Genomic DNA, 18,156 nt, shown 5'->3' on the forward strand with positions numbered 1-18,156 from the left:
ACCCCCCCATTTGATTCTACCTGCCACTTAATCTGATCGCTTCGAGGCCTTCGAGTGCGACCCTACTCTCTCAGCCTTCCCATCCACATTCACCCTGTTGCCAGTAAGAACACACAGATTTGCCCGTTCCACTAGGAGCATCTTCTTCTCTTCTCTATTTGGTCACAGGTTCGAGGCCTTACTCTGGCTTTGATTGACTGTCACCTGGTTTTGTGTTGACTTTCCCCTTTGGGTCACCTAACAAAACCCTCAACCTTGTCGATATTTTTCAAAACTGCATACATCACACATCATCCAGCGACCACTATCCCCTATCAAGGGCTCTCTTCGGGTCTTGTGTTTCGTCCTTTCTTTCTTCTTTTTTCCTTTCGTGGTAGAAGAAATTGATAAAAACCTTCACCATGCCTCCGTCGTCGCGACGGTCCCAGAAGACTCGTCGCGAGTCTAAGAGGGACAACTCTACCGCCATCGACTCGTCGCCAACCCGCCCTGCCAAGCGCCGCAGAAAGGTAAGCTGGTCCATTTTCATGACGGATTCAAGCCCCTCTACTTCATTTTCGCGTCCCGGCTCCCGTCCCCCGAGAACCTCTCTGCTGACCCCATAACCCCGCTAGGTCGATGAGACGACGACTCCTTCGACTGCAGCCACAGCTGGCAATTCGAGTGCCGCAGTGCCACCCGTTCCCACCCCTTCTACCGATCCTATCGAGGAAGAGGACTCTGTCCTCGGAAATGGAAGCGAAGGTGACCAGCTAGTCTCGCGCGTCGTCCATTATCTCACCTCCCCAAAAGACCAGCGCATCCAGGCCAGCAAGGACCACTCCAACGCTATCCACGAGACGAATAAGGATGGCGTCAAAGCCTACGCCAAGGTTGCCGCTCAAGACTGGACCTTTTATATTACAAAGCTCGAGGTGAACATTGGTCGCGCTTCCGACCCTCCCGCCGCTCATCCACCTGCTCCAGACGACGAGGACTTTGTCCACATCGATCTCGGTCCTAGCAAGACCGTCTCGCGCCAGCATGCCGTCATATGCTTCGATACCAAGGAGGAACAATGGTTCTTCCGCGTAAAGGGCCGCAACGGCGCGAAGATCGATGGAGAGCCCATGAAGTCGGGTACCTCGCGGGGTCTCAAGAGCGGCGAGGTCATCGAGATTGGAGGCGTTGAGATGATGTTTGTACTCCCTACCGAAATTAGCCCACTCCACATCAACGAGACGTATCTCCAGAGAGCTGGTATTTCGCCCTCCGAGCTCCCCAGTCCCGCCATCAATGCGCCGCTCCTATCTACAACACAGCCCTCCGATGATCTCCCGTCTTCCGCCCCGGCCTCCAGGCCTCCTCGTAGTAGCCAGAGTGCCCAACAGCAGCAGCAGCAACAGCAGCTAATTGCACCTGCTCCGCCAAACTACCGTCGTCCGGGAACCCCTCCTTCAGCAGCAGGGCGACGTACCACAATGGTTCAGATGACCTCCCCGCAGGCTCCTAGTAGCGCAACGCCGTTCGGCATGACTCTCGAGATTGATCTATCCAAGGACGAAAATCGCCATATCAAGCCCCAGTTTAGTTATGCCCAGATGATTACACAGGCTATTATACATACGGATGATGGCAAGCTCAACCTCAACGGCATCTACAACTTTATCATGGACAACTATGCCTATTATCGACATCAGGAGCCAGCCGGTTGGCAGGTAGGTTTCTTCGTGTCTCTGGGAGTCTTTATCCCCACTGTGCAAGCCAATCTCTTTCTTTGCTAACCCTGCCTTTGTAGAACTCCATTCGACATAATCTCTCCCTTAACAAGGCCTTCGAAAAGGTTCCCCGATCAACCGATGAGCCTGGCAAGGGCATGAAGTGGCAGATCGTGAGCGAGTACAAGGATGAGATGGTCCGCAATGCGTTCAAGGGTGGTCGTGGCGGTCATCGCGGTAGCTCCGCTCCTTCCTCTCCGAGTCATGTCAACTACATCACCCTCACCAGGGATCCCGCGTCGGCTAGAAAGCGCAGAATGTCCCCCATATTGTCACCCCCGCCCGCGTCCTCGTCCCTCGCCATTCCCCAGTCCACGCCCGATCGCAGCCGGAACCGGAGAAGCGCCGCTGTTCTCCCCAGTGACGGCAGCCCCCTTCCTCGACCCCGAAAGCCCGTGCCGAACGCCGCGCCGTCTAGCTCGATCTACCAGCCCCAGTCTCCCACTCTCGCGTCGTCGTACCTCCAGGACGAGAACACGTCGTTCGTCACCCCGGCGCCGCCGCGAGTCCACCCCCGTCTCGCGCCACCCAGCACGGCCCCCCGACCTAGCCAGCACATGCCGACTAGCTCTCCTGCGCCGTTCTGGAAGTACGCCGATATTGGCAGCACGCCGTTGCGCCCTGCCGCGCAATTCGACGCCAGTCCATCAAGGAGGCTGGGCGGCGGTCTCCCTCATAGCAGCAGTCCCCCTGCACGACCTACCAAGTCACCCGTGCTTAGCCCCGTAAAGCCCGCGCCTGAGCCGCCGGCGGATAGTTCGGCTGGCGACATTGAGGAGGAGCAAGGATTCGACTTGGCAAAGTGAGTTCCCCCCTCCCCCCCAGAGTACCCTAAGTATCACCGTGATACTTCTCCAAAATACACCAACTAACCGACCATCCAGGGGCTTCCAAAGCATCGGCTCATATCACGCGCCCGTAAGCCAAGGTCTTCCCATCGCCCGGGCTCGGGATTCCTTTTAAACAAATTCCCCCAGCATCATCCTTATAGATGGTTCTTTTTAACCTTCTTGTACCTTGTTTTACAGTACTTACTTCTTTTCGTGTTGTCCATATTTCCCAACTCTTTTTTCCTCTTTCTTTTTCAAGGAGTTTATGGTAAGGCGTCCGTCAATTGGGAGGTTAGGTGTTTAGTGGTCTGGCGCTCAAAGTCGTTATGGGATTTTTTTCCATGAAAGTCGCGGAGTTTTTTTTTTTTCCTTCCTTTCGTAAAGAAAGGCCTGGGAGCCAAAAATGGGGATGGATTCAACGCTGGTTGTTTGGGACTTGGAAAAGTTGTGTTTTTACGCATTGATCTTGTTCGGGTTTTGTTTTTGGAGTTCCTTTCTCCCTTTTATAAGGCTTCAGGTAGATGTGATATGACACCTTATCCATTCATTCATTCATTCATTCATTCCGTTTCTTCGTCCACAGTCTGGAGGGGCATTATCTTGTGATCTACGAAGTATTATTATGTATCTGGTTGACCCAACCTCTTAAAGCGTTACTTACCTTCAGACGCAGATGGGAGAGCTCTCGAAGACGACCACAAACTCGAAGCTTAGAACCGAAGCATTCAAGACAAACGCAAGAGAGATACGAAACTTGAAGTTAACCTCTTAAACGTACAATTCGATTCATTCTCCCAGAAGTATCGAGGTACATACAGTAAAATACATTCCTTCCATCAACGGAGGGGGGGTTTCTCTTCTCACCCTTTTTCTCTAACAAACAAAACACCGTTTTTTAATCTTTCCTACTTGTTCCACACTTCATTTCATCCCTTGATACGTTTGTCGTACACAAAATTCTTTTTTTCCTGTCCTAGCCTTCTTTTTTGGTTTCTTTCCCCATCCCCCCTCATTCCTGTTTTTGAGGTGCGTTGCCAAGTAGAGAAAAAGTACATCTATACGAAGAAAAAAAAAAATGGAGAAAAAAAGCTGAGAATGTTGCCTTGAAAAATACAATGAGGGGAGAGAAAAGATGGGACTCTAAGCGTCTCGAGCAGATGCCGTTCTTATTTCCTAGTATACAGAGTACAAAAGACAATGAGAGAAAATGGAGAGATCAAAACGCTTCAAAGGGCGGAGGGAAAAGAGAGAGGAGGGGGCGAGGGAAGAAGGAAAAGAGAGAGAGGTTAGGTGTGCTTAGTTCCTTATTTCGAGGCAGAAGAAGCGCCCCCTCTCCTCTTGGGGTTGCTCTTGCCCGAGCGGCTCTTATTCACCTTCTTTCCCTTCTGGTCGGTTCCCTCAATGTACCGAATCAGCTCGTCGATGCTCCTGGAGTCGACGGTGGGAGCGTCGCCAGCGGCAGCAGCCGACGGCACGACGCCTCCCCTAACGGAAGCCTGGCCGAGAGCGGCGCGGGGGTTAGCGCCAACCCTGGTGACGCCGGCACGGAGACGGCGGGCCTGCATATCCTTAGCCTGCTTGGCGATGGAGACGGCGTTCTGCGTGAGCTGCTCGAGCCAGCTCTCAGCCTCCTTGGTGTTCTTGTCGTTGGGGCCGAGCTCGTTGAGGAAGATGTTGTACGACTCGCGCATGCGGTTGACGGCGGCCTTGGAGTCCTGGTCGAGCGCGAGGGCCTGCGCGAGCTGGAAGAGGAGCGTGGCGGCGTTGATGGACTGCTTGCCGAAGACGTTTTCGCAGACGCGCAGCGACTCCTCGAACCACAGGCGTGACTCGTGGTAAGCCTTGAGGTGCTGGAGCATCACGGCGGCGTTGTTGATGGTCGTGATCGAGTCGGGGTGGTCGGGCCCGTAGATGATCTTCCATAGCTGGAGAGCGTGCCTGACATACGTTAAGGCCGCCTTGCTGTCGCCAGCCTGGTGAACGAAGAGACCGAGGTTGAGGTAGTTTAGGAGGGTCTCGGGGGAGTCGACACCAACGGTGCGCTCAGAGACTACAACGGCCTTCTTGGCGAGCTCGACGGCAACCTCCTTCTCGTCCATCTGGAAGTAGAGCATCGAGAGCGTGTTGTACGCCCTGGCAACCTCGGGGTGGACAATGCCGTAGATTTGCTCGTGCAAGGAGAGGGACTCCAGGAGGAGCTCCTGGCCGAGCTGGCGCTGGTTCTGGATGATCGAGATCCTGCCAGCCTCGAGCGCCTCCTCAGCGAGCGAGCTGCGAGGAGCAGAGTGCTTCACGATAGGCACGATGTTCAGAATATCCTCCGAGGTGAAGGTGTTGGCCGCGGCGTTGGACGCCGTCGAGGCGGGCGAGCCATCCCTGGCCTTCTTCTTCTTCTTCTTATTGCTGCCCTCACCATTGCCGTTCGCGGGTTGAGCGGCAGCCTCGCTGGCAGCGGGAGCAGCCTGCTCAGTAGCCGGCTCGATACCGAAGTTGTACTCTCGGGCCTGGAGCTGTAGACCAAGCTTGAGACTGGCCTCTCGGAGAAGCTGGCGAGGCTTGACCTGCTCCGCCCAGTCCTCAGGCAAAGTGTACCTGAATCGCTGGGCCACCTGCTCCTCGATGCTGGTCCTGAGGCTCTGAGGCGTGACCTTCTCGAAAGACAGATCAGCATCCGAGTAGAGAGCCGAAAGAGTCGAGTCAATATCAGCACTAGGCTTGGCATTCACGCGGAAACCAAGGAGGCAGTTGAGGAGGTGAGAGATGCAGGCCGGCGCAAGTGTGTATGGCAGGCGGCGGAGGTAGCCCGAGGCGATGTGCTTGAAGGCTCGCGAAACCATATCCTGAATGCAGACATCAAGAAGGCACTTGAGGCGAGCATCAGTGGACTGGGAAGCAATCTTGCCGAGGTATCGGATGTTGATACCACGCTTGTGGAGCTGGCGGCTGAGGGACGAGCCGTCCATGGGGAAACCCGCATCGGATTCGACGAGGTCCTTGAGGAAGCCAGCGATGGCGTGATCACGCAAGTACTGGCAGACCTCGCGAACCTTCTTCTCGTCAGCCTCGAGTTCGGCCTTCTCCTCGTCGGTCTGAGGGACCTGGCCGCTGTAGACGTCGGGGTTGAGGGAGAATCGGAACTTGGAGAGATCAATCTGATCCTTGCTCACGTCGTCCTCCTTCTTCTCATCACCCTCGGCGCTCTCCTCCTCCTTCTTTTCCTCCTTGGCCTCCTCCTCCTTAGCTTTGGCGCGGCTCGCCAGCTCAGCATCTACCCACTCCTTCATCTTCTGCCTGGCATAGAGGTCAATAAGCTCGGGACGGAGGACAGTCATCCTGTGAGGGTAACGAGCTCCGTTGCTAGACGCCTCATCCGCCTCGGTCTCCTCCAACCAGGCAATATCGACGGGCGAAACACGGTAGAGATCGAGGACGTACTTGCGTCCATCGGTACCGAGAAGTCCCTTGGTCTCCACACTGGCCTCGAGGTCGAATCGCTTGCCCTCCTTATCCCAGACGGGGTGCTTCTTGACCTTGAGCGCGCGGGACAGCTTCTCGAAGGGAGCGGCGAATCGCTCGTCGGCGGTGACGACATCCTTGCCGTCAACACCACCGTAGTCGATCTGGTGCTCACCAGGCTCTCGCTGCTTGAAGATGCCAGGGACGATGCTCTGACCAACGACGCGCTTACCGAGGTAGTCGACGACGACGGTAGCGGCAGTGAAGAGGCCGTCAATGTCCAACTGGTTCACAAGACGCACGCCAGCGACGTCCTTGCTAGTAGCAACCTTGGCAGCCTCGTCACCACCCTCGGTGGTGAATGTGCCCACTCCATCAGCACCGAAGGAGAAGAAGACATTATTATACACGAAGATCTGCGCATCGGTGCACTCAGTGGGGTTCAAGGGAGGGATCTCGCCTCGAGCTACCATCATGGCACCTCGCGTAGCGGCGTCGACGTAATCGGCAAAGAATTTGGCCAAAAGGCGCTCGCGGAACACCCTGTCCTGGACCGATTCTTTGGGGTGCTCCTTGGCAGATTGGAACTCTTCGTTCCAATCTCGGAGAGTGTCGGCATTCTCAATACCGCCAATCAAGTACGTCTCCTGCGATCTCGCGGGGTCGGGTTGGTGGGTGCACTGGGGAGCGCTCGAGGGAGGGACGGCCCAGGGAGCGGCGGGGATGGCGTGGGTGATCTGGAAGGCTGCGAGAGGGTCCTTGCGCCCGTTGTGTTCGTGCAGCTTGGCAAGAGACTCGGTGAAGCTGGGGGAGATGAGCTCCAAGAGGCTCAGGAGCGAGTGCGCCTGGTGGCCCTTGGGAGTGCCCTTGGGGAAGGGATCGAACTTGGCGTTCGACGACTTGTTGACGTAGAAGCCTCCGACATGTGACGTGATTTGGTACTGTTCGCCCTCGTTGGTAGAAGCAACAAGGTATAGAAGGTGACCCTTTTGTCGGAGGTGGCAAGGAGGCGGATGCCACGACGAGAGAGCAATCGACTTTATCGTCTTGGGAGCAGCTTGCTCGGCAGCTGGTACGAGAGCCGAAAGCGCAGGAGTGGCGTCAAAGTCGTAATCGGCGACGGGGGACCCTTGGGCATTGGCGGCATTGGCATCCGCACCCTGCTGCTCAACGGGCAAGTCTCCGAGGAGGGAGGTACCAGGAAGGATACCGTAGGTGATGTCACAGCGGTCACCAGCGGCACCGATGAGCTCCCGGATCCTCACGAAGTGCAGACGAGCCTCCCTCTCGGTGTAAGGCTCCTCGACGAGCTTGATCTCGGGGTTAGAGACAAGCTCGGGGACCTCAGCGAGAGTGATGAAGTCATTGAGGCGCTCTCCGTTGTGTTCGAGGCGGAAGCATGTGTATTGGAAAGCGGCTTGAAGATCGATCAGAGATTGCCGAACTTCGTGGACTTGTTCCTGGGTGGACACCTATAGTGGAACAAAGGAAAAAAAAAAAAAAATAGACTGTTAGGAGGTGATTCTAAAAGAAGCTGAAGGAGAGGGCGGGAATTACTAACCTGCACCTGGATTTTATGCGGAGCGTGGGGAAGGAGGACGGTAAGAGTCACGATGGCTATGAAACGTCAGAATCGTCATCGCCTAGCTTCGGCTGTGACAGAGCTGAAGCGACAAAGGAAGAAAAAAAAAAAACTTACCGTCCACGCCAGCATCAGCCTGCTCCTCAGGAGCTTCAGCGTCTTCGGGACGGGAGCCGTTTAGTACAGGAGTATCGCCATTCTCTGGAGAAGCCACGATATCATGTCAGCACACGAGCAGCAGCAGGGGGAGAGCATCGCAATGGATGCAAGGATTGCAAGATCGCATGACCTCGTGGATGTGACGAACCTTTAGCCTGAGAAGATGCAGACTCCTGTTGGGACATGTTTCCTAACGTCAAAAACTGCTAACAATAGAAAACTATCGAGTCGAGTCGTAGATCGTAACGTGGATGCAACGGGAAGCTCAAACGTCAGAGCTCAAGCAGGGGAAGGAAAAGAAGAACGACGGGAGAAAATCCTAACAACTCTTCTCAAAATTACAATATACAGAGAAATAGGGAGCGTATAGGAAAGATCAGAATAGAAAGAAGCTGGCCTATGAGGACAGATGCATGTGTTGGAGGCCAATTGGAGGATTAAAGATTTGTATGGTGAGGAAAGGTAGGAGTGGAAGTCACGGCTGAGGTTTTTGAGATTTTTTTTTTTTCTTCTTTGCACCTTCTCAACTTTTCCTCTGGTCCCCTCGGGCCTCTGATGTAGCTCTGCATATGTCGGACCCGGCAAAGTTCGGGATTTGGGGCATCCAATTGACAAGGGGCAAATTGACCAGAGACAAATCTTACCAGCTGGAGGCGTGAAGCTTATCTAAATTTTCAGTGGTTGCAGCTGGCGAGGACTGGAGGCACGATTGATTGTCACTTGTACACGTCCCCAATGACGGCCCAAATTATGGAGACCCTGGGGAGTGACTAAGCCTGATTAGGAAGTTTGTCAACATTTTGATCGCAACCACATCGAACTAAACAACAACGACAGAGAGTGAATTTGTGAATTTGCGACAGCAGCACTCCAACTCCATTATTCTTAACCACCCCGAAGTCGAAGCCCCGACCACAACCCAGCAGAGACGCCGAAAACTACTCGCATTCATCACATTGTATTCTAGGGGATATATTTTACGCAGCCCACTCTCTCTTCTCCCTTCTCCTCCCCATTTTCGCCGACCGACAACACACCATCGACGGCTATACCAGTTATGCACGTCTAAGGGGCATCGAGCTGAACCTTCCATACGCAAGTCTCAGACGGCCATGTTTCAATAGTCATTCTTAGCCCCCTTCACATTATCCTTATCCTCCACGATATCCTTATTCCCGAGAATGAATATCACGCCTACCAATGACCGCCCGTCTCGCCGAGTCAGAACCGGAGCCTCAAGTGACGACGTGACGCAAACGTGGACTACGCAGAGATGTCTCCGCCTCCTACGGCCAATTCACGTCTGCCTCAACAAATTGCGCCAGATTAATGAAGAAGCTGCATTTGTCGGGCAGGATCTCAGGTGCCGGACGGTAGGAGGGAGGAAAAGGAGGCATACCTTGGAAGAAGACGAAGCCTACGATCCCTCGAAGCCGAAACGAGCCCGCGTCACGTACTCTCGGAGGAAACGCCAAGCCAACACAGGCAACGACGGCGAAAAACCCAAGGTGCAGTTCAAAGTGCCGAGCGCAGTCTCCAGGGCGCCGAAGACACCAGGGAAGCTCTTCATGTCGACCCCCATCGTCCGCAGGATACGGGGAATTTCCCAAGAGGTTGCTTCCCTGAACTTGGGTCTCATACCGTCTTGGTGCCAGAATGGGGATACAGCCTCGGCAACTCAGGATAGTAGCCGCCGACCGCGAGGCCGCCCGCCGAAGAGCTTGCAGACAACCCAGGCGCCTACGCAAAGTCAGAGCACGCTTCAGTTAGACCAAGAACGCCAGTACGATGCATTAATAAAAGCGCTCGATTCTCTCTTACACCATGCAGCGAACCAGAGCGGTCGTCGCTCAACGAACCCACAGTCTTTCCTTGCCATGTGTCTTCGGCAAGTTCCTCAACAGCTCAAACGAATCGAGGAATGGGATGCTGCGGAGGCCGAACGACTTGGGGAGAAGTCGGCCATCAATACTCAGGACGCTGCACAGGAGATGTACGATCAGATGGAAGGCTTCAGTGGTATTGCCTCTGGCTGGGGACCGCTAAGGTACATGGTCCGGGCTCACGCTACGAGTATCATCTGCGACGCCGTCACCGAAGGCCTTCTTGATTTCGCAGTGGTAAAGCGCATCATTAGCGCCTGCATCCGGCGGGAGTGTCTCCACGAAGCCACGGCACTACTCGTTTCCGTGATGGAAAAGCAGTATCCACCAGCAGAAACCCAACAGGACGTGCTGCCACCGCAACCAAAGATGATAGAGCCCTTGGAGTACTTTATCACCTTCTGCAGGAAGCATAACTTATGGTCTACATTATTCGAGAAACTAATCGGGCTTATTTCGGAGAACCGAATCTCGGGAGAGTGGTTGTGCATCAAGGTCTTTGAGCCTGTCTGGGCCGGCTTGAGCGAGAAGTTTGTGGTTGACGGTGCAGCGTGTACGCGGACGCTAGAGTTCTTCCACGTCGCGATCTGGTCGCTTGTTAGTTCTTTATCAACAGCGCAGGAGGACGAGACGAAGACCAGCCGCCGGACGCCTGCACAAATGTTTACGAGCATAGTCGGCGCAGTAACGGCGATGGCTATCATGTCGGGTCGGGCAAGGGCAGATGACGACGGGAGCGGAGTGACGGAGACCAAGGACGGAATATCCAGGGCGGTGCTTTGTGCGTTGGGCGGCTCCCTTGCGAGGCTTGAAGGAGAACATCGGCGGGCGAGAACCACAGTTTCCCGACTTGTATTGGAGTTTAGCATCTATATGGTGACGACGGGGCTTGGTAACAGCGATGCCTGTGACGTGGAAACGACTATAGAGGCCCCAGCGATCAGCTCTTCCAAGGCAGTAAACAGGAGGTTCTACGAAAGCGCAACGTCGCTGATCTGCTCAGTGGCACAGCACTGCAGCCGCGGATCAGGATCGCCCGCTCACGAGCATCTCACGACAATTTGTGACTCGCTCGCGGAGTTGACCGTTGCGCAGCACAACATTACAGATTTACGCAGGGAGGCCGCATTCCTACTGGCGCAGAGGACGGGCGACCTTAGAGACCTTGCGTACGCCGAGGCCATGATGTCCGACGACATGGATACTTCTACTCGGCGTTCTTCATCCTCCGGTCGTACCACCCATCCTCCCGGCGAAAAGGAGAGCAATGACCACCCTACGGCGACTTCGCTGTATTCTGGCTGGAAATGGGACGAGGGCATCAGCGAATGGATTCTCCGCACACCACTACCAACGGCCCAAGCCGACAAGGCACTAACAAGCCGGGCGCAACCTGCGAGCCCAACGATCAGGCGACGACCGCAAGCCAAAGTCGTCACCGTCCAAGCACGCACAGTGACGAGAAGCAGGAACAGCATGCGCACGCATGCGCGCATAAACAACAGTCCTCTCCTCGAATCAGACTCCTCTGACGACGAGATAGCGATGCCGCCGATGGAAAGACGGACAGGCCGGTCGTCTCTAGCTACGACGACCGACGCGCGAAACGCCAGGGTCGCGGCCGTGGCCGGGGCTTGTAGGCCGGCCGCTGGTGAGAAGCTCGAGGCGCTGTCACGGCGCAGATCTACGGGGCCCATCGTTAGGAGGAAGGTTGTGCGCAGGATTTCGTCGTGGGCTCATTTTGGGAGTAGTGATGACGAACTCTTGTTTTAGGGGTATGGGGCTATTTTGCAGTAGTAGTAATGTATTTTTACTTTGGGCTATTTCTCTTTTTTTTTCGGGGTTTGGGTTTCAGGAATAGGCGCAAAAGTCCAGACGGTTGCATTGGATAGGGGCAAATGGCGTTGATGGGTGACGCATCGAATGGCAGGGAAAACCACGTGTGATTTGGGGGGGAATATTTTTGGCATGATGTACGGCTAGAGTTGCCCAAGTACGAGAAAGTCTTCGAGTTCTGCTGTTGATCGGAGCATGACATCGGGTGAAAAGCTTGCCAGTTTACAGGGGACTTGAAACAAGAAATATGGGGAAACTTGCGAACTACAGTACGAGGTATTCGTTCTAGCAACGCTGCGTTTCTTTGGGGGCGTTTCAACCTGCCTGTCTTTTCTGCATATGTGTGGGGAGAGACCACTTGAGGGATTGGATGTGAGGCTTTGGCAACAAAAGTGGTGACGACGGCTTAGACGCTTCCTATCCTCAACTTGTCCCAGAAGAGCTAAGTTCCTGCGATCGATTCCAGTTGAGACCGCTGGAGTGTATTTTTGGGGGGATTTTTCTTTTTCCTCTGCTTCTCAGGGGTCTCTTCAAAGTTTTGTGGGGCTTCGCTTCCGAAGGCGCTTCTTGCATCTGGAGGTTTCGTTCTCGATACTCAGGGCAAGCGCGTAAAATCATGTTGGTCCGAGGCAATATTGATGGGGCATCAATCCAGGTTGAGTATTTACGAAGCTACACGCGTATGAATTAATAGGAAGGAAGCCGAATTCCCGTAAGCTTGACGGAGAGGCCAGAAACATTGACGCCTACATTAACGACAAAAATTGAACAGAATAGGTAACATATCACTCTCTAGAAACCAGGCTGGCGAGCGCAATAGAGAGAGAGAAACGCTTTAGATACTTGGAGGCTGATCACCCGCTGCCAAGACACATTCAAGCGGGAGGCGCCTCATAGTGCTGAAGCGAGAAAATACAAAGTAATCCCGCCTCTAAGAAGCCTTGGGCTGAATAATGCCGACGCAGCTACGTGAGTCAGATAGACGAGATGCAAGGTCATGTCACCTCATTCTTCTCATGCAAAGAGGGTCCTACGCAGACAGACAACGACGCCCGGCGACACCACCTAAAACTTACGGAAATCGTGATCCAATGATCAGGGAGCCGCGTGTCCCCACTGCAGTCTAGCGTGCAAGGAGAGCCTGGGACGACCACACACGAGAACGGAACCCCATCCTGTTGTTTCTCAATGGCACCATGTGAAGAGACATGGATGGATATGAGTTCGTTTGAGGTTTTATTATCTCCAAATAACACCATATCGCGAAAAAAAAAAAGGCGGAGCTTTATCTAACCACCGAACTGGGCTAGGAAAAAGCTTGTTTTCGCGAATGCCTCCAATTAGACAGCATTACCACAATGTTTAACAGTATAACACTATCCGGGCTATGATAGCGGGCAGCGGAGACGGCAGAGTGCTCCCCAGTTGGGGTGTGTAGGGATATGAGTTGGGTCCTCATTCAAAGAGAGGCAAGGCAATAACCAATCCACTGCATCTTCTTTCCCGGTGTCACAAGAGATTAGAGGCCTTCTCACCCTCAATACCGAGCCGCAAGTGAGCAACTGCTGCGGAGTATCGGTTTATGCAGACCTGATTACCCCCAGACCGAGGAAAGAGGGGAGGGTCGAGGGAAACTTACGAGCCGCTCTGGGATTGATGGGGTCATATAAACCGTGTCCGCCCGGCTGCAGAGCGTCCAGGAGCAAGGCAATTTATCGCAGATGGGATCACGAAATTTCGCCGCTGAACAGTGGGACTTCCATTGATTTGGGTGTGCCGTCAATTTATCCAAGGGCTCTCAGAGGAGGAGATAAATGAGCAGAGCCCCCTCATCTCACTTCCCTCCCCTGCTCCGCCAAAGCGCCCGACGCATACCCCAGACTCTGTGATATTAAGTGGAATCTAGAACTTCATGACAATCTTTTGGCCCCAAGGTGTTAGCAACAATTCGAATAATGCGGTGACATACCAAGTATCACTTCATTGTCCATTGCTTCGTTTCTGCCTGCTGAGAGAATCAATGTAAATAAATCGGGGAAATTCCGACGTCAATGGAAACCAGATCGAGCCTCAATGGTCGAATCAAATTACGGAGGACCTCATCCCCCTCCCTGCCGTCCCAAAAACCTCTTGCCACTTCTCTCACCCCCTGCCCCCTCCACGAGATCGTCCGTCCCCAATCAGCACCTCGCAGCGCCTCTCCCGAGAAAACATGGCCCCGGCTCCCCCCTTGCCTGCCAGGGGGGTCAACCAACGAGAATCCTCTCGTGCTAGTCAGGTTTTTCCCTCTTGTTCCTCACTCAGCAGAGTGGGCGAGTTTTGGAGGCGTCGACCTTTGTCAATTCTACCGTCGCTAGAACTCCAATCGGGTATATCGGCCCCCTGGGAGGGACTTCGTAAGCCGAAGTCTCATTCGACGCCAACTTTCGGCCGATTGTTTCATGGCGCACTAGGTGGAGTGGGATGGGAATAAACTAGATGGGCTAGTCGAAAAGGGAAATAGTTTACTTGTAGTATGTTTTGCAAAGCGCACTCCGACTTGCAGACTCTCGTGTGGTTTACGTCGCTCGTAGCATAGTCTGGCCCTCTTTTTTTGGGATTGAAACACGCGACAAACGCCCGGCTTTAGCTCGTGCAGATGGTCGTCAAATCCTGCCGATTCCTAGCCCCATGATGTGAGCCATCTCGAAACAAAAATAGGGTCGAAAATAGAAACAAAAAAAACGGATGATGGCGAGACTTAAAGAATGCACACTACGAAGTTGTAAGAGGGGGTAAAAAGCATAGTGACATATCGGGCACAGGTGCCAAATGTCATCCAAGGGTCGTTCGTGACCATCAGAGCAAGACATGACATGTTGGCAGACAAGTCTCACTACCAGGCGGCTGGTTGTGACTTCGGCAGCTCTCAATGTACTGATACGTTATGCCCGGCCAAGAGAATGCAGGAATGGCAGCCGAACGGTCTCTCTACTACTGCACCGCCCAGTCGGTCTCCGGACCCAGACCCTGATTTTGGAGCCAACGAATTCGTGGTTCGTCGGTACTCTATAGAATGCACCATGAGAAAGCACCAGCTGGCATTGTCGTGTGTGTGCGTGGTGTGTACCTGCATGCGCAAAGTATCATTGATCAATACTTTTCGTCGAAACACGCCCGATCTCAGTGGGACGGGTAGAGCCTGGCTATGGAGAGAGAAGTGTCGCACCGTTCCTGACTAGAAGGTCCCAGAGTCCCCTAAACGTCGCTGGCAGCCAGGAACTGGTATGGCTTCGACTTAGACCTCAGTATCGGGTCAGAATCCTCGCCACAATAGGAAATTCGAGGCAAGAGACTTTCGTAGCGTTCTGCTAGTCTGCTTTCTTCTTCTTCTTCCTTTTTTGTACTTCGTAATCGTTCTCTTCGAGACGCAGGAAATCCATGTGGAGATCCCCGCTGCATGAAAATCAAGAATTGAACTCTTGGGTATTATGAAGTAGAATGTACAAGAGGGCACCAATACCAGCCCATCGGTGTTCCCCCTTTCTCCTAGGTTTCCTCGTCTTTACTCGTACCACGGAGGCGGTCCACGAACACCCAATTAAGTACATAGTACATTCCCCTTCCCAGCCTCCGGTTCTCCCTTCTATTTTGGAATGTGTGTCCATCTCGGGCGTCGAACCGTCCTTGTACTTGTGGATTCGCTGGTTGGCCTGACCCGATCAATGTACCCCTGCACGTCCCTCGCACCTGCCCGGTCCAGGCCCACTGACAAAGGCCTGCCAACATCGGATCCGTCCAATATGAAGGAGCGTTTTGGTCGCTCCCTCCACACCGATCGCCTTAAAGGAGATCTTATATGATTTACTCGCTTCACTCTCTCTTTTTCCCGTTCTTGCTCTTCTCTCCTTTCCACTCTACACGCATCACGCGGCTAATGAGGTGTAGATTGCTCTTAAACACCCTCTTTCAACACGCTCTCTCCTCTCTTTATCTGTGTGCATGTGCTCAGTCGTGGTAGTCGCCGCCTCTCATTGATTCTGTTGTTTGAGTTGCATTGACATTCTCGACCTCTTCTTTTCTCACCACTCTTTCTTCCCCTCCCATTGAGGGCAATTCTCTTCTCAGACCAGCCGGTACCGGGTACCGGCATTATATGCTGTGTTGTTTCTAACAAACAGAATTGAACGCATTCCTTCTACCGACTCGACGACACAGGATCCTCGTCGGCTTTTCAATTCATTCACACCTCTCCTTTCCGTCTGCCTGTGGCACACACACCCCTCTTTTCTGTTTTTCTCACACGCCCACCAACAGACTATTATAAACCTGTTGCCAAGCCAGCAACTTCCTTTTTCTTCTTTCTGACTGCGCTTCTCCGGCTCGACTGTTGCTCCTGCGCAGTACACAACACTAGGAGGACGACAAGCCAAGACAGGGACGAGACCCAAAAGCAATACGCATGAAGTTGATCATCGGCTTGTGACCACAGAGGACCCTCGAAACCGGTGCTCCGATCTCTTCCCTTTTCCCTTGTGGCTAAGACCCTGTGAACGGAACCATTAACACCGAAGACTCGCTCTCGCCGTTTACCTAACCGATCTTCCTGGATTTCTCTGTTTACGCACTTCTCGAATCGCCGGTGATTTCACCCTTCTCTCTTGCTCCCAGTCGTCATGTCTTCCCAAGGATCGGCTGCTGCTGGCGGTGGCCAAGGTGGAGGCAGCGGCGGTGGTGGACATGGAGCTCCCGAGGACCCCTCAATTGGCGAACTGCATACCGCCCTCGCCAGTTACCTCATGGTCGTTTGTTCTGGTCTCGCCGTGATCCTCATCGGATGGAGGATCTACACCAAGCTCATCACCACGGCTCGCCAGATGGTCTGTCTCAGCAACGAGAAGCAGAGTTACTTTGCCATTCCCAACACTCGACTTTCCTTCCTCAAACGAAATGTTCTCTACGCGCCCATTTTCCGAAAGAGGCACAACCGCGAGTTCCAGCTCAGCCGCGCCATCAACGTCGGCACCCTGCCTACTCGTATGGAACTTGTATTCCTCGTCGGCTACTTCATTACCAACGTCATCGTGTCGGTTGTTGGTATACCTTTTACCGAGCAGTTTGGCGTTGCTGCGAAGCGTTTCAGGGATCGAACCGGCTATCTTTCCGTCATTAACATGGTACGCTGATACTTCGTTTGTCTCCTTTTGCGCCTCTTAGTGTTGACTCGGTTGTAACAGATCCCCCTGTTTGTCATGTCCGGTCGAAACAACCCGTTGATTCCGCTTCTCGGTATGCCCTTCGACACCTTCAACCTCCTTCACCGGTGGTTCGGTCGTATCGTCATCATCGAGGGTGTCGCTCACACTATCGCTCACCTGTGGGCGTCGGCTTCGACTGGTTCATGGGCCGCCGCGTGGGCGACCGCTTGGAAGGTTCCCTTCATGATGTGGGGATTCATTGTACGTTTTATTCTTTTTCTCTCTTCCAGCCCGTCTGGCTGTCTCTTACAGGGCATTATGTTTGCGCGCGCGATGCTAATGGAAATTAGGCCACGATTGCGTTTGTTGCCCTCCTATTCCAAGCTGCTAGCCCCGTCCGACACGCTTTCTACGAAACGTTCAAGATTCTCCACATCCTCCTTGCCATCGCCTCGATCATCGGTCTCTGGTATCACTTGAAGCTCAAGGATCTTCCTCAACTTCCTCAGCTCGGCGCTGTCATCGCCCTCTGGGCTCTCGACCGCATCATCCGGATGGGGAGTGTCGCGTACAGGAACTTTGGCAAAGGTGGCAGCCGAACCGTTATCGAGGCTCTTCCCGGAAATGCTCTCCGAATCAACGTCACACTCGCCCGGCCCTGGACCTTCCGATCCGGTCAGCACGCGTATCTGTACTTTCCGACTTTCGGATACTGGCAATCTCACCCGTTCTCGGTTGCTTGGAGTGAGGATTCTCATGATCCCAGCTCAGAGAAGCTGGCGATGAACGTTCAGGAGCTCAACTCGATGAAGAAGTCGACCATCTCGTTTATCGTCAGGGAGCGCACAGGCGTCACGCACGCGTTGTACAAGAAGGCTGCCAACAGCCCGGATGGCAAGTTCACGACCAGGTGCTTCGCGGAGGGCCCTTACGGGTCCATTCACTCGCTTCAGTCATACGGAACGGTCATGCTGTTTGCAGGTGGTGTCGGCATCACGCATCAGGTGCCGTACGTTCGCGAGCTCGTAGCGGGTTACGCGAACGGCACGGTGGCGACGAGGAAGGTTGTCCTCGTGTGGACCATTCAGAGCCCTGAGCACCTCGAGTGGATCAGGCCATGGATGACTGAAGTGCTTGCGATGGAGAGGCGCCGTGAGGTCCTCCGCATCATGCTCTTCGTCAGCAGGCCACGATCGACGAAGGAGATCCACAGCCCGTCGGCGACAGTCCAGATGTTCCCCGGCAGGCCCAACATCGAGACCCTTATCGGGATCGAACTGGAGCATCAGGTTGGCGCCATGGCGGTGTCTGTTTGCGGACCAGGCACTCTGAGCGACGATGTGAGGAGGGCGGTGAGGAACCGACAATACAACAGCACGATCGACTTTGTGGAGGAAGCCTTCACCTGGTAAATAAGGATAGACCTGGGTATAAGTTTGCTTCTTTTTTTCTTTTTGTTTCTTGGAAGGGATTTAT

At 53.9% G+C, this 18,156-nt stretch overlaps 3 protein-coding genes and 1 pseudogene across 3 annotated transcripts; 3 read left to right on the forward strand and 1 right to left on the reverse strand.

Annotated features, from left to right (window-relative positions):
• Positions 1-401: 401 nt before the first annotated feature.
• SAPIO_CDS5401 (FKH1-like protein) lies at positions 402-2,720 on the forward strand (the record flags this gene model as incomplete). Its single annotated transcript, XM_016787737.1, has 4 exons — positions 402-509; positions 615-1,697; positions 1,778-2,559; positions 2,642-2,720. 4 exons carry the CDS (start codon positions 402-404, stop codon positions 2,718-2,720), a joined length of 2,052 nt encoding a protein of 683 aa, XP_016642752.1.
• A 1,171-nt stretch (positions 2,721-3,891) lies between these two features.
• SAPIO_CDS5402 (Clustered mitochondria protein-like protein) lies at positions 3,892-7,969 on the reverse strand (the record flags this gene model as incomplete). The annotated part of the gene is made up of 4 exons (XM_016787738.1): positions 3,892-7,515; positions 7,605-7,660; positions 7,743-7,826; positions 7,933-7,969. The coding sequence occupies 4 exons, from the start codon at positions 7,967-7,969 to the stop codon at positions 3,892-3,894; spliced, it is 3,801 nt and encodes a 1,266-aa protein (XP_016642753.1).
• Positions 7,970-8,965: 996 nt separating this feature from the next.
• SAPIO_CDS5403 lies at positions 8,966-11,440 on the forward strand (annotated as a pseudogene; the record flags this gene model as incomplete).
• Positions 11,441-16,158: 4,718 nt separating this feature from the next.
• SAPIO_CDS5404 (uncharacterized protein) lies at positions 16,159-18,092 on the forward strand (the record flags this gene model as incomplete). The annotated part of the gene is made up of 3 exons (XM_016787739.1): positions 16,159-16,659; positions 16,720-16,941; positions 17,031-18,092. 3 exons carry the CDS (start codon positions 16,159-16,161, stop codon positions 18,090-18,092), a joined length of 1,785 nt encoding a protein of 594 aa, XP_016642754.1.
• Between the last annotated feature and the right edge of the window lie 64 nt (positions 18,093-18,156).

This window comes from Scedosporium apiospermum (genome assembly GCF_000732125.1).
Source record: "Scedosporium apiospermum strain IHEM 14462 chromosome Unknown SEQ_SAPIO_0098, whole genome shotgun sequence".
NCBI classification, from domain to species: domain Eukaryota; kingdom Fungi; phylum Ascomycota; class Sordariomycetes; order Microascales; family Microascaceae; genus Scedosporium; species Scedosporium apiospermum.